We start from the raw sequence: 15,864 nt of genomic DNA, 5'->3' as shown, positions 1-15,864 counted from the left end.
GGGAGGCTGAGGCAGGTGGATCGCCTGAGGTCAGGAGTTCAAGACCAGCCTGGCCAACATGGCGAAACCCCGTCTCAACTTAAAAATACAAAAGTTAGCCGGGTATGGTGGTGGACGCCTGTAATCCCAGCTTCTGGGAAGGCTGAGGCAGGGAGAATTGCTGGAACCCAGGAGGCGGAAGTTGCAGTGAGCCGAGATCACGCCACTGCACTTCAGCCTGGGTGACACAGCGAGACTGTCTCGGAAAAAAAAAAGAAATGATACAATGCAGTACCCTTAGCTCAGAGCCCGTCTGGCATATAATAAGCTCTCAGTTAATGTTAGCAGTTATCAGTAACATCTCATCTAATTGCCACTAAAGCTCTATGAGCCCAGTGCTATTATTATCTCCATGTTACAAAGGAGGAAGCGTAATGAGATGCAGAAATTTACCGTGGTTGCATAGGCTGTAAGTGGCAGAGCCAGTCTAAACTAGGTCTCTGCCTTCGAGGTCCATGCTCACCACCTCTCCTTGGCACTGGGGTTGTAGCACAATTCCTTCATTGAATGCCAGCTACTTAGGCAGCGGCACAAGAACCAAATAGAATGCAGTGCTCTGTGTGTGGGCAAAAGCTGCCAAGACTGGAAATCAAATAAATCTGTGTTTATTAGGGAAACGAAAACTGTAGCTGCCGTAGCAATCAGCGTCTGAGAGGTTACCAACCCTCTGACATCCCCAGGCTGGCCAGCCCCAAGCAGCAAATCATGAAAGTCTGAATACTGTGTTTAGTCATTTTGATTCTGGAATAATTGCTATTATCGTAAATGTTTTATAGCCCTCATTACGACTCACATTTAAATATCAGTGTAGTAATACATTAATAAGTCATCGCTGCCGGACTACTGCCGGATGCAGTTATAGTCGAGGTCCTGCTTATAATTGTACTGTATATTCAGCTAAATTAGAGCCGGGCTGTGAACTCCACCTGACGTTGAATGACTGGGCATGCTTGGAAAGAAACCCCTTCTCTGCAATAGGGAGGATGCTCAGATTTTTTTGTCTGGTGGTCAGTCAACAACCTTAACTTGGTTTCCCCTAAGTGTGGAGCCCAGAACTCTGAAATGGACAGAAGGTGAAATGGAGGCATCATTTCTGTCCTGCAGGCATTTCTAATCCAATGAGGAAGGGGAGAGAAGCATAGCCCTCACCCCCAGGAAGCTCCCTGCCAGGGCAGAGTGCCTGGTCTGATAGCAGTGACAAATTCCTCAGTGTTGTTAGATGAGATATTCTGAAGTCTTTCTGGATGGACAGAGGCAGGATAGATGATCCCCCACTGAGCATCTCCGCACATACACACACACATAGAAAAGAAGTCACATGAAACAAAACAGCTAAGTGAGCTCAACTTCATAAAATGCCAAATACTTGCATTGGTAAGTTAGTGAAGTTACAAAGTAGGCAGAAGTAGGCAATGTAAATTTTGTCTATTCATTCTTCTTTACCATCCCCTATGCCTAACAGTGTCAGACACATGGCAGGTGCACAGTAAATATGGGAGGGAGGGAGGGAGGGAGGGATAAAAAAGAATTAGGTTCTGTGCCTTTTGCCACACAGATGATAAGTAGATGTGCGGGATTACAGGAATAGTCTGGGGCGAAGGAGGTGTAGTCACTGGAATCCTGCTTTGGACTGGGGTCACAAGGGGCTGGAGAAGGAATCGTTACAGGTCCCCTTGGGTAGGATGGAGAGTATGGGGGGCACTGTATGCTGGGTAAACCTCTGTTTCTATTTCCATGGGGGTTGGAGTAGAGGGGAATATAATAGGCCAGGCCAGGACTAGATTCTCTCCACGAATGTCAGTAACACAGTGACCTCCACTTACTGAGCACATACCCCATGCTAAGCCTTTTACCAGCCTGTGACATAGGTACCATTACCTGGCTTCTCCCACAAATAAAGAACCTGCAGATAAGAGATGTTGATAACTTGCCCAAGGCCACACAATTTGAAGTAGTAGGATTTGATTTCCACCATGTACAGAGCAGGACATGAGGCTATAGTAGTGCACAGGATAGAAAATGGTCCTGTCTTTGCAGATATATGATGTACAGGGCATTTTAAGAGGAAGAGCATGTGTTTACCAAAAGCCAAGGGCAAAAGACATCTGGCTTAATCCATGAAGGTTTCCAAAGAAAGTGTCCTTCTTGGGCCAGTAGGGACCCATGGAGGCCTAAGAGAGGGTAAGAGGAATTGGGTTGTTGAGTAGGGGATGTCTGATGTGGTTCTGGGAGGAGCGGAGAAAAGGGCACAGGAACAAGTGGCCACCATGAGGGATTGTACCAAGGGCTGTATCCAACTCTTCCTCTTTGGGAGGTACAGTGAGACAGGTGTGGAGTCAGGGAGCTGAGAGCTAGGCTTGACTTTCCCACATATTGTGTCTCTCCACCTGGGTAGTCACTGAAGTAACTGATGCAAAAGGCCCTCCTGCTACATGATGTTTCTGCTCTGCAGATGGCCTTCCTTAGCTGCCACGCTTTCCCTAGGCTTCCGTAATAGGTTTCTCCAGAAGGGTAAGGCTGGGCACTTGTCTATAGCCTGGCTTCATTCTTCAGCCTCATTTCAGTCTAGTTCATTTATAGGTCTCACACCTTTCTCTTTGCTTTTCCCTGCACAAAAGTACCTGTCAGTGCTAACATGCACCACAGGAGCTTCATTCATGGTCGTGGAGATGCACCAGAAAGAAGAGACGCACAGAGCTCACAGACTTACTTGAGATTGGATGTGCTGAAGGCCGGGCACGGTGGCTCACGCCTGTAATCCCAGCACTTTGGGAGGCTGGGAGGTGGTGGATCACCGGAGGTCAGGAGTTCGAGCCCAGCCTGGCCCACTTGATGAAATCCCATCTCTACTAAAAATACAAAAATTAGCCAGGCATCTGTAATTCCAGCTACTTGAGAGGCTGAGACAGGAGAACAGCTTGAGCCCAGGAGGTGGAGGTTGCGGTGAGCCGATATTGCGCCACTGCACACCAGCCTGGGCAACAAGAACAAAACCCTGTCTCAAAACAAAAAAGATTAGATGTGTTGAAAGAGTCAGAAGATGCCTAGAAAATATGGAATCACTTATCCCCACAGCATCCTGTGCAGGGCAACACATGCAATGGGTGGGACAAGGAGAATGCAGCAAGGTCGTGCTGGGCTTAGATCCCATCTCCAGGGCTTTACAGTGATTGTTCTTGGAAAACTGATTTTGCCTCTCTGTAGCTAAACCTCCTCATCCATAATATGAGGATAACACATTTGTAGATTTGTGTGTTATTAAGCATATCTGTTTCCTTCTCTGTATTGTTTCCTTCTCTGTAAACTGAGGACAGGAATAGGTAACCGGCATTGTAGATGTAAGAATTAGAGATATTATAATGAAGGACTCAGTGCATAGGAGGGTTTCAGGAAGCAGTACTCTTACTCAAGGTGGGTAGGCAAGTCCTGAGAGGGCAGTAGAGGGAAGGAGGGCTCCACCTGAATAAAAAAATCAGGACATGCTCTTCTCGTCTGGAGACCTGTCCACTTGTCTTTAGCTGCTCCACTGGCCAGACCATGACTGTTGACTCATGGTCTTGTGGTCACATCCATCCCTCCCCCCACCTTCTACAAGCATCTTGGCGCCTCCCCCTGATGCTCCCTGGCTGACCATCTCCCTTCTCTATCTCCACAGCACCCTCAACAACAACAACATCAGTCGCATCCTGGTCACCAGCTTCAACCACATGCCGAAGATCCGAACTCTGTGAGTAAGAAGTCCATGCATCTTTCCCACTTACTCCCTACCTCATGCCCAAAGTGCAGCACTCTAAGCTGCTCGTCAAACCTACCATGCTATGACTAGGCAGATGGTTCCTACATTCAAATGCCTCCTTATTCTGCTATTAACCGAGGGGTGCCTTGGCGAGCGAGGGTGGATGCAGAGACAGGTCATAGTGCTACCACCCATGGCTCTGAACGACTGTTCTGCATCCGGCAGACTCATTTCTCTTACCCTGGAACTGTGGGAATTCTTCCTGTACTGTGCGCATGTTTTCCGTCTTGATAGAAAAGATTATGAGTTTTACATTGTCACAAAACATATAGAACTCTGACTGAATGATTCACCATTTGCTTAGCTAATATCACATAACTTCGGCCGTTCTGTCACATTGCCAGTGGTTACAATGGTTTTCCCCTGGGGAATGAACAGTACAGGAAGAGTCACTCCTTCTCGCCACCCACCCAGTCCCCACCCACCACATTTCCCTGCTCACCTGCTCCCTGGATGATATTCTGATATTAGAATGCAGTCATTCTCATACTTGGTTCTTTACCTTTAATGTCTTAGGTGGGCTTAAGTTTTCCAGGGTGCATACTCAGCAAACAAATCTCATCGTGACCAATCCCCAGAGCAGTTCTCGTGCTCTTATTACCTGGGGAGATCCCCTCTGCTCCCAGTCAGGAACCTCTTTGTAAGTTTCTCTGTAAGTGGACTCTGTCAGCCTTTCCAGAGAGGTTCAGACTTGATACTTGGCTTGCGTTGGGGGAGCTTTGGTGGTATTTGCATCACACTAGTCAGGGAAAGAGCCAGCTCCCAAGGGTGTCAGCCAAAAACATTTAGGACCAAGGCCAAGGGCTAGAATTCCTGCAGTCCCCTTTATTAGCTCTGTGTCCTCTGTTCCCTCCTCTATAAATAGGAATGGCGGTGAGGATCGGATGATATTAGATATTTAAAGTGCCTGGCAAGCCGTAGACAATAAATGATATTGATTGTTACATTATTATCACATGATCAGAAATCGGGACTGAAAGTTCCAAGCAGCCATCTGATCTGTGCTCCCTGGGCAACATAGAATCCATGAGATTTGGAAATCCTTACAGCAGAGCTTCCCCAGTGGGATACCTAGACGAGCAGCATCAATATCACCCAGAATTTGTTAGAAAAGCAAGATTTCAGGCCCCACACCAGACACACCAGATCAGAATCTCTGGGGGTGGCACCCAGCAATCCGTTTGTCATAAGCCCTCCAGGAGACGTTAACGCTCATAAAGTTTGAGAACCACTGCATTCATGAGAAACCAACTTTATCTTCAGGCAAAGATAAAGACCAAAGAAGCAATTTATATAAAGAGGCAATGCAGAGAACCGTAAGAAGGACAGAGAGTTTGCAGTTAGTCAGGCCTGAGTTTAAATGGGAGCTCTGCCACTTAATTTGAGCAAGTTTCTTCATTTGTCTATGCTTCAAGGAAAGTGAGTTCATGAATGCTTACCTCAAAGTTGCTGTGAGGATGAAGTGCAGTTTAACACGTAAAGTGCCTGGTACATGGTGTGCACACAACAAATACTAGTTATTATAAAGAATAATAATCTGAGCCCTGCTTCCATCTTTGCTTCCCAAATTCTTCCCTGGATCCCTCATACAATAGCATAACTCAGCCAAGACAATCTGTTCTTTTCCCTCCCTCTTAAAATAGGATAGTGCAGTAATGGAATTTTAAGAAGCCATTTGGTCTTCAAAGACCTCTTCAAAGTTCCCAGCAAACCACAAATGAGCTGGGGAAGAGTGGGGCCCAGGGCTTCTGGGCAAGAAGCCGAGAGTGTGCCTCAGGGTGCTGGGCCTGTATTACCCCAGACAAGTGGGTTGCATCGAAGAAAAATGACTCTCACCTGCAGGAATCAGCCGTCCAGCTCCTGTGAGCTGTTGCTGTGATTTATCCTTCCCTTCTTTGTTATTTTCAGTTTAGGAGCAGCAATAACAGAAGCTGGGTTCATTCCCTAGGAGTTGTGGGGACAGGGTTAGGACTGGATCTGGGGTGCTTTGTTTGGGCTGCAGTAGGGAGGGGTAAGAGAACAGGAGGGATTTTTTCTCCTGGTTTCTGTTGTCATTCTTCTCTGCCATCCTGAACGTTCATCTGATGAGTTCAGATCAATCAGTCAATCTCGTCTGTTCTCTTTGCTCCCTGCTTGCTGCCATTTTCTCTTTAGTTTAATTTCAGAGATGGCTCTGTACAGAACTCCCTGGAGACTTGAGCTGACTAATCCCCCTTCACTGTAATTAAAGTGTGTATGGGGTTGGGGGGGACGGCTGGTGGTGGTGGAGAAGCGGGGAAGAGGAGAGAGGAAGGAAGTCATAAATGGGATTTCTAAAGGAAAGCTTTTATATTGAATTCAGAAAGCCACATTTTATAGAAAATGAACACTGACCCTCTCTAAAAGGATTTGCTGGAAATTTAATTTAGCGTCTGTGGCTAAAAGGCACCTTTTATAAATTGGCATTTGTATTCATTCACCTTATGTTCTGTAGAGGTGGTTCCATCAGCATGGAATATGATGTGTCCATCAGCAAAAGATTGCAGAACAACATGCAAGACCCAACTAGCCACCTCAGTGCTTCAGTATCGAAATGAGAAACTGTAGCCTTGTCCATGCAGGGCTAAGGGCTGGGAAGAGAGTGAAGTCTGGAGCTGGTCTCCTCTCAGTCGTAATAACAGTGAACATTTCTTCAGTGGTTTGCTACATGCCAGGCCTTGTACTAAGCACTTCCCATGAATCATTTCAATTCTCACAACAGCCCTAGGAAGGAGGCACCACTAATATCCCCATTTGACAGATGATAACACTGAGGCCTAGAATTAAATTGCTGCCCAAAGTCAAAGTCAGAAAGCATGGAGCCAATGTCAGACAGGCAGTTTGCCATCACAGCCTGAGCTCAGGCCATTCATCAGGAACAAAAGGAGAAGAGCAGTTGCCAGGTGAACAAAGGAAGGGGGATGAGAGAGGAAGGGAGGCCACCCTCCCTTGTGTCGTTGCCATCACACCTCACCAAAATTATTGAAAGCAATTAAAATAATGTCCCTTCTCACTCAAGAGGATTAGCGCTACCCCTGACAGTGCCTAAGCTCTAATTTCATGCTCGTTACAATTATTTTTCTTTTTATATTACTATTTGAGATGGTATTGCTCAACTTGCTCTCCCAAACATGTTGTGAAAGGCAAGAATCTACCCAGCTTGACTCTTTTAGCGTTTCTGGTGGATACAATTCCAAGAAGAGGGAACAGAGTCTGTCCACCACCCTGGGCTCCATTGCCCTGGGCTTTTGACGAGAGCCCTTTGATGGCTCCAATTCAGTTTGGGTCACCTCTTTTCTCTGGTGCTTTTGGGAGGAGAAAAATTTCTATGAAGACGGACAAAGGGATCGGAACTATCTGTAGCAAGATTAAGAAGAGAGCGAGCTTGGGGCCAGCCAGCCAGGATTGAGAAAGGATCAACCTAATAGAATCTTCCAAAAGGGAAGCCTCTGACATTTTTATTATCCCATAAATTAATCAGCTCAGTAAGGATCTGACTTACCTAAACGTCATTTTTGTTGTTCCATTGATCTCTTACCCTTGATCGGAACCGACGGGCATTTGTTTGCATTGATCTGTGATCTGCCGCATGCACCCATGCTCCTTGGCTCATAGAGAATCCCTGTTGCCTCAGCTTCCACGCCTCACTGCACAAGAGGGCAACCACCTTTCTAAATAAAAGCCAAACGCTCATTAAAAGGTTCTGCTTCTCCTGGCACACAAAAGAACGGCACCTCAGCCTGTGCATGCCACTGCAGCCTGCCCTATGCTCTGCTTTGTCCCAAACAGACCTACTGTTGCCGTGTTCCTTGGGCAACATTTATACCTGGTGAGGATGGTCATGGAACCCCCTCCTTTTCTTCCTACTTTTAGGAAATTGTAATCAGCTGAAAGTCCACTGCCAAACCTCCTCTCTGTTTTTGGCACAAAGTGGTTAATGCTTAATGAATAAACAGAGGTTTTGCTTTCCCTCCTAAAACTGAGGTCCTTCCCACCAGCTTAGGATTCTGGTTCACCAACCCCTTCCTGCCTGTCTCACTTCTTTCCAGAGTCCAGGCTAAGAGGAAGCAGTGCTTGCTTCAGCTTAGGAACTCTAAGCTTTCAAACTCAAAGGGGAGAACTGCGTGGGACCCATTGTGCTCTCTGTATCTCGGGCCCAGGAGCCTGTGAAAGTGTGTGCAGCCCACTGGGAAATGCAAAAAGAAAATTACATCCAGACTAATTATTTTTGAAACAAAATCATAAAAGTCTTTTTCAAGATTGTTAGCAGAAAAAAAATTACATTTTATATGGGATATAGGTTCATTTAATCTGTCTGATATGATGGGATCTGGAGCCCCCTGTGGCAACCAAGGCCTCAGTGGCCCAGGCCTATGAGAGGCTTTTGCCCATGCAGTGGCGGGAAGGCCCTGCTGGCATCCAGCAGGAGGTAGCTGCACTTAGCCAATGTTTGGCAATGTTGGCCTTACACTAAGTGGAGCGTGGTCAAGAGCCCTTCAGCTGTCTCTATTCCAGGCGTGGAGGGGGCCTGAGCCTCTCCACAGGGCTGACACTCAGTAATAACTGGCTTGACCCAGACTACTTGAAAGTCTTTAGATCCTGCTAGCTGATTAGCATGTCCAGGATTTAGGCATTTAAAATGTGCGTCCGAAATCCAAGTACATGATAAGCTGATGTGATGAAAACTTACCCACTACCAGCTTCTAATGACCTAGGGTTGTAGGGAACATGAAAGTAGGAAACCCCTGATAGAGAGACCTTGGGGAAGAACCTTTAGAAGACCCTGGATATCCTTAGTTTGCCTCCCTGGTAGTGGAAAGGAAGTTCAAGTCACTTAACCCAGTGGGATTCCCCTCAGAAGTGAAACACACAGATCCCTCCAGGGATTCTTATCTACTCAGGGGCAAGAAATTCATCCAGAACCACAGCTACTAGAGGGGTAAAGCCTAAGCATCCTAGAACTGGTTAGAAAATATTTTCAGCCGTACCTGAATCAGTCAGAATAGCAAATACACCAGACAGAATTGAACACGGGAAGGAAAGCAAGGACACTGTGGAGAGATGGCTGTGGATCGCAAGAGTCTGATACAGACAACACCTTATTTAAGTGGGAGGGTGGGAAGAAGGTACATCCTCCAGAAATGTCCCTTCTGTCTGCAGCCTGCTCACTCCAGCTAGTGCACACAAAGTGGTATTGGTTTTAAGCCCACAAGCATTACACACAGTGGGTTTATTAAAGGACACTTAGTGGGGGAATGAAGAACAACTCAGGTGAAGGCAACAGCATCTCTCAGCTACATGAGACTGGAGGTGGGGGCATTGAGATTGAGAAGCGCCTTTCAAGCAACCTGTAATTCATGCTGGCTAAAGTGCTGAAATTTACAAATAAATAGCCCTTTCAAGTCAATAGTTTGACTTGAATCAGGATGCCTCTGTGATGATGTCACTCCCCTTCTCTTATGCGCTGAGGCTTGCTTGAGTGAAAAGAAAAGAGGATAGACTTGCTATTAAGAAATAGGCATTGCTCAGAACCCTGGAGGTATCCTTTGGATGTGACCTGGCAGTAAAAGGGTCGGGGCTCCCATGTTTTTGGTAGTGCAGAGGGAAGTGCTTCCCTGGACTCCTGGGGATTTTCACACTGGAGAAAGGGGCAGCAGGAGTTTTGGCCACTCTGTCTGACCAGTGGCAGCCTCCACACTTCACTCTGTGATCATCCCTTCCCTCTGTCCCACCCTCTCCCAGGCGCCTCCACTCCAACCACCTGTACTGCGACTGCCACCTGGCCTGGCTCTCGGATTGGCTGCGACAGCGACGGACAGTTGGCCAGTTCACGCTCTGCATGGCTCCCGTGCATTTGAGGGGCTTCAACGTGGCAGATGTGCAGAAGAAGGAGTACGTGTGCCCAGGTGAGGATGCCTTACCTGCTCTCCCCTCCTGTGCTATGACCCACCCACTCGTGAACTCCCCCAACATCACCCTGACCTCGAACACATACCCTAGCCCAGAGCTTGGTGTGGAAGGAACCCCATAGGTCATCCTCAGTACTCGGTAGTCACTTAAAGAGCTGTAATGTGCCTCAAAGGGTTTTAAAATAGAAACTCTTTTCATCTGGTAAAGGGAAATGCTAAAAGAATTCATGAACTGCTTTTTCAGCCCCCTAGTCCATTGATACTAAGAAATCGAACATTTGTTGAGCCACACATAAAATGGAAACAGGTATAACGGAGGTGTTCTAGCATCTGCTAAACACGTTCCTGTCGTCCCATTGCTCATAGAAATTGGAAGACAAGATAATGGAGGCTCTGGAGTCAGCTGCTTGGCTGGAAATCTCAGCTCTGTCCCTTAGTGGTGTGTGACTTTGGCAAGTTACTGCTCACCCACAATATGGAAATAATAATAGTTCATAACTCAAAGAACAGGTGGGAGAATTAAGTGAAATAATGCATATAAAGCACTTAGCATAATACACAGCCCTTGGTAAAAGCTAAATAAGTGGAGCTTAATTATTCTAGTTTAGTGGGCCCACAAAATGTGCTGAGCAAACATAAGAGTTTGATCTGTGGGTAATGGAGATGTAACAGAAGCACAGATTGCCTGTGTAGCACAGAAAACAGAATGGTGCAGACACATAGCTGAAGGCAGCTCAGATCTCTGGGGATGGAAGGTGGCTGAGTAACCCAGGAAAATCTTCCCAGGGGATGTAGCTTTAAAACAGAGTCGTGGCTGGGTGCAGTGGCTCATGCCTGTAATCCCAGCACTTTGGGAGGCCAAAGCTGGTGGATAACCTGAGGTCAGGAGTTCAAGACCGGCTTGACCAACATGGTGAAACCCCGTCTCTACTAAAAATACAAAAATTAGCTGGGCGTGGTGGTGGGCACCTGTAATCCCAGCTACTCAGGAGGCTGAGGCAGGAGAACCGCTTGAACCGGGGAGGTGGAGGCTGCAGTGAGCCAAGATCACGCCACTGTACTCCAGCCTGGGCCACAAGAGTGAAACTCTGTCTCAAAAATAAAAAATAAATAAATACATAAAACCAGGGTCCCAAATTTTACTTGTTTTTACTTTGCATTGACACCTTCCATTCTCACCAACTGTTTCTTTTTCTGTGGTAAATAAGTAGAGCTAATTCCTTGACTTCCTTAAAAAAAACCAAATCAAACAAACAAACAAACAAACAGAAAGCATTCAGTTGAGAAATTTCCCAAAGAGGTATTTTGATTTCCAGGAAGCCAGTCCTGGAATTGGGGCCCAGTGTCCTCTAAAGGCTGAGCCTGGGGAGCTAGCATGCAAGAGGGAACAAGGACCCCAGGGAGCTTAACCACTGTGGGCTCTGCATTTCTCTCAGCTTTCTAAACTGGTACCCACCTTCAGTACTAAGGGTTTACTGGGCCTTAGCTTGGGCTGCTGGACTCCAGTATGGCCAGAAGTACAAACTGTCTGGCCTCTTCTGCTCTTAGATCACACTTGCGATTCACAAGAATTTTCCTTGAATTCAAGTTCATCTCATTCTCTGCCACTTCCTCCTGTCCTGTTGTTACTTTATCATGTTATTTATTATCTGAAAATATTTTAACATGTCTCAAGCAGTACCTCAATAACTTCCTATAGACGCCCACTTAGAAATCACTTCCCATCAAACACATATAATAAAACCATTTATCACGCAGTCACCAAATTCAAATATAGTGACTATAATTACAGTAATTATTCGGCAAAGGGTGCAATATCGGCATAAGTGAAAGAAATAATTATACAGTGCAGGAGTCATCCAAGAGGTAGTGAGAAAAACCAATTAGAATGATAAAACACATCACTACAGGTGAATGCCAGGTTTAACGTAGTGTATGACCACACACGCCGCTTCGTCAGAGAGCACCTTCCCGTCAAAGTGCGGCAAGACACTGCTCACCTAGCAGCAGTCCGGATCCAAAACCGTGGGAGAAAGGCTGACCCTCCAAAGTCCAGGAAATCTGAATGCCTTACTCTCTCTCCTTTGGAAAGGCTAGGTCCAGCAGACAGGTTCATAGTTACGTGGGAGCACCTTGATCCACTTCTGTTTATAGCAGTTAATCCCATTGCTTGTGATGGTCCCTGGAGCTTCTTAGTATGAAGCCAGGTGTCTTTTGAGAACATGAGAGTGTAGTCCAAAGGCTCCAGACATGCCTATGCTGTTAACCTCCACCCTCTCACCTGTAGTATGAATTAAGGGCAGGGCCATATGGAGACCCCTATGCGTGAGGGATTCTTTAAGTGCCTGCACAGGCTCCCGTGGATTACAAACTAGAACGCTGTGAGGAGTCACTGTCTGAAAAGGGCAAGGTCAGATACAAAGGTCTGGGGGCTCTAGTGCATTGAACATCCATGAAGATTGAACTCCCACTATCAAGAGTCAGGTGAATATGGAACATGCCCTCCGAAAACTTCTGCTATCATGTGGGTGCAAAAATAATTGCGGGTTTTGCCATTACTTTGAATGGCAAAAACTGCAAATACTTTTGCACCTTTTGCACCAACCTAATACGTTTTCAAAAATTGTTAAATGCACTTTGTGAGACAATGACAAAACCTTGAGAGGAAGCAATGTGGAGGAAGGTTCAGTCTGTGAGTGTGCAGTTAAAACACAAGTGGTCAGTCTTTGAGGCCCTAGAGAAGGACATTAAGGAGAAGAGCTATCTTCAAGGACTGACCACACTCCACACGCCACCACCAACAGTGCCAGTCCTGCCCCAATACCTGAGCCCTACAAGGCACCTGAAGGACACTGTTTTGTATGGACCTGTCTGTGGTGGGTTGTTCATTTGTTTGTTTGTTTGAGACAGTTTCGTTCATGTTACCCAGGCTGGAGTTCAATGGCAGTATTTTGACTCACTGCAACCTCCGCCTCCCGGGTTCAAGTGATTCTCCTGCCTCAGCCTCCTGAGTAGCTGGATGATAGGCACCTGCCACCATGCCCAGCTAGTTTTTTGGATTTTTAGTGGAGATGGGGTTTCACCATGTTGGCCAGGCTGCTCTAGAACCCCTGACCTCAGGTGATCCACCCACCTCGCCCTCCCAAAGTCCTGGGATTATAGGCATGAGCCACCGCGCCTGGCCCTGTGGTGGTTTTTAACTCCAAAAACCCCAAATGCCCCTCATTCAAGCTATTCACCTGTTAAACCACAGGAGGAGAAATTCGGTCAAGAACTGAAGACAAGAACTTCTCTTACAAAATAGAGGTCATCCACTCGGGAGGAAAAGAGGCATCAGGGTACCAATTAAGCCATCCCTGGGCATAGCTTCATCACCAGCAGTCCCCATCCAGGCAGCGTAAGAAAAGCTCCCTGAGCCTTTAAATGGTATCGAAAATTTCACCAAACACATGGCTCCAGAGACAGGAAAGAGCTTTATCTCGCTTAGCCTGTGAGGGCTCTGCCTGCCCAAGTCCCTGATATCTCCCTTTGAATTAAATCCAGCTGTCTGGAGCCCAGCGTCTTCTCCCCAGAAGCCCTGGATATGGGCTCCTTATCACTTCAGCTAACCCAGAAATTTGCTAGCAGTGCACTTTGGCAAAATTCATCTCCTCTGTCAATTGTACCTTTCCAGTTGAAGGCATTTATTTTCTTCCTCTGGGGAGACGATTGGGAATTTTTCACAAGGGTGGGGAAATAGATCTTTACTTTTTTATTAATTTTTTTCCCTATGTTATACAACTTGACTACTTGGCTCCCTTCAGCCTCTGCTGAAAGGATTTCTGTGAACTTTTCTTGTTTCAAGAGGAAGGTTAGGGTCCTACGTCTAGAAGTGTCTGGTTGCTTGTGGCCTGAACCAGACCAGAACTTTATCAAAGTCCATGATCATAGACCAGAGAAGTTCATGTTACATGAGTTGCAATTTGTTGGGGTTTTTTTTCTTCATCCTTATCTAAAGGGTTTATTTGAGGGTTTAAATTGTAGGATTTATCTTCCACGTGTTAATTTTCTGGTACCTTAATGTGGAAGGGTTTCTACCAGTCATAATTTGTAATTCACAGTTATTAGTTGACCTCCTGAATCAGTTATCTCTTTGCTTTGAATGTCTTTGAACCCATTGGTTTGTCCATCTGTTTCACACTTACCTGCCCTTGGCCTTATTATCCTCTCCTACAGACATTAATCGTGTCTTCTAGTAATGAGGGGCCACGTCGTATACTTTTTCAGGTGCCCCAAATACCTAGAACAAAGCTCGAACCTAATAGCCTCTCAATAAGCACTTCATTTATTATTAAAAATGAAATATGCTTATCTCCCTAGAAACAAGAAACTTCCCCTTTTCGTCATCTTTTTTTTTAAATTTGGGACTAGTTACTAAGTACAAAGATAATTAAGGTAAGCCATGACCAGCCACCCATCTCCTTAGGAGGTTTTAATTAAAACACCATAATTGGACATTGCAGGAATGAGATTATTAGGTTTATTTAGCCATTCCCAAAATTATCATGCCTCTGGTATTTAAATCACGTTCATTTATATTCTCATCATAATTGCTCGAGTCCCATTGTCATCGCAGTCTGTTGTTGGCTTTTGAAAGGCCAGAGGCCAGTAAGGATGCTTAATTTGAATACTGGAATTAATTTATTTCCACATGCTCACAAGGCCATTGGAGCTTTCGACTCTGCACTTTTACCAAGTGAGGTTTTTTGTTGTTGTTCGGACTTTCAAAATATTCTGTAATTTTTTTTTATTTTGTTTTGAATCGACACACAATAATTGAACATACTGATAGTGTACAGTGTGATGTTTCAATATATGTATATATTACGTAAAAATCAAATCAGAGGATTTAGCATGTCTGTCACCTCATACATTTGCAGTGGGAATATTCAAAATGCTCTCTTCTAGTTATTTTGAAATATACAACACAATATTGTTAACTGTAGTCACCCTACTGGGCACTAGAACACCACAACTTACTCCTTCTCTCGAACCGTAACTTTGTGCCTGTGGATCAGTCTCTCCCTATGTCCTCCTCCTGAATACGCTCCCCAGGCTCTGGTAAGCACCATTCTACTTCCTACTTCTATGAGATCAACTTTTTTAGATTCCACATATAACTTAGATCATGCGGTATTTTGTCTTCTGTGTCTGGCTTATTTCACCTTACATAACGTCCTCCAGTTTCATCCATGTTGCTACAAATGATAGGATATTTTGTGGCTGAATAGTATTCCACTGTGTATATACAGCACATTGTCTTCATCCATTCATTCACTGATGGACACTTAGGTTGATCGCATATCTTGGTTACTGTGACTAATGCTGCAATGAACATGGGAGTGCAGATACCTCACCAACACAATGATTTCATTTCCCTTGGATGTGTACCCAGTAGTCGAATCATTGAATATGGTACTTCTGTTTCGAATTTTATGAGGAACCTGCATACTGTTTTCCATTGTAGCTGTCCTAATTTACATTCTTACCAACAGTGTATAAGAGTTCCCCTTTCTCCATATTGGTGCCAGCATTTGTTATTTTTTGTCTTTTTGGTAATAGCCATTCTAACTGGGATGGGGTGATAGCTCGTTGTGGATGAGGTTTTTTTAAAGATAGAAATAAACACAGCTCTAACACAAGAGTGTTTGATCATCTCTAGTGTAGCTTACACAGTCTGTGTCTCAGTCCCTGAACCCGCTCTTCCTACCTCTTGAGATTCCAAGACTCTGATGGTTTTCAATTTCATGGCAATAAATAGAGGAATTTGGGGTTCCTTTTGGCAGAAAAAGAAGAGCACAGGGCTAAACATTAAAACATTGTTGTTCGCTAGCTTTATGATTTTGGGCAGTTTGCTTAACCTCCCTATTCAGTTTCCTCATCTCATGCTAAGGGGGAAAAAAAGAATGGGACCTAAATCATGGGTTTTATGAGGATCAAGTAAGATAATATATACGAGCACTCAAGGCAGTGTCTGGCACATAGTACACATTGAATACATGTTAGTTGCTGTTATGAGACTGATGGCTACTCTCAGTTTGGCCCCCACTGTGTCCTTGGGCA

The 15,864-nt window shown here is 45.4% G+C and overlaps 1 protein-coding gene across 1 annotated transcript in view; it reads left to right on the top strand.

The window, feature by feature from the left end:
• SLIT3 (slit guidance ligand 3) overlaps positions 1-15,864 on the top strand; it is a 641,372-nt gene that overhangs the window by 473,949 nt on the left and 151,559 nt on the right. The window contains exons 7-8 of the mRNA XM_015141360.3: positions 3,695-3,766; positions 9,596-9,759. Of these exons, the coding sequence (XP_014996846.3) occupies positions 3,695-3,766; positions 9,596-9,759 (236 nt within the window). The remainder of the gene's footprint in view (positions 1-3,694; positions 3,767-9,595; positions 9,760-15,864) is intronic.

This window comes from Macaca mulatta, chromosome 6 (genome assembly GCF_049350105.2).
Source record: "Macaca mulatta isolate MMU2019108-1 chromosome 6, T2T-MMU8v2.0, whole genome shotgun sequence".
NCBI classification, from domain to species: domain Eukaryota; kingdom Metazoa; phylum Chordata; class Mammalia; order Primates; family Cercopithecidae; genus Macaca; species Macaca mulatta.
Note: the sequence above shows the minus strand (reverse complement) of the source record. Positions and strands in the feature narration are given on the sequence as shown.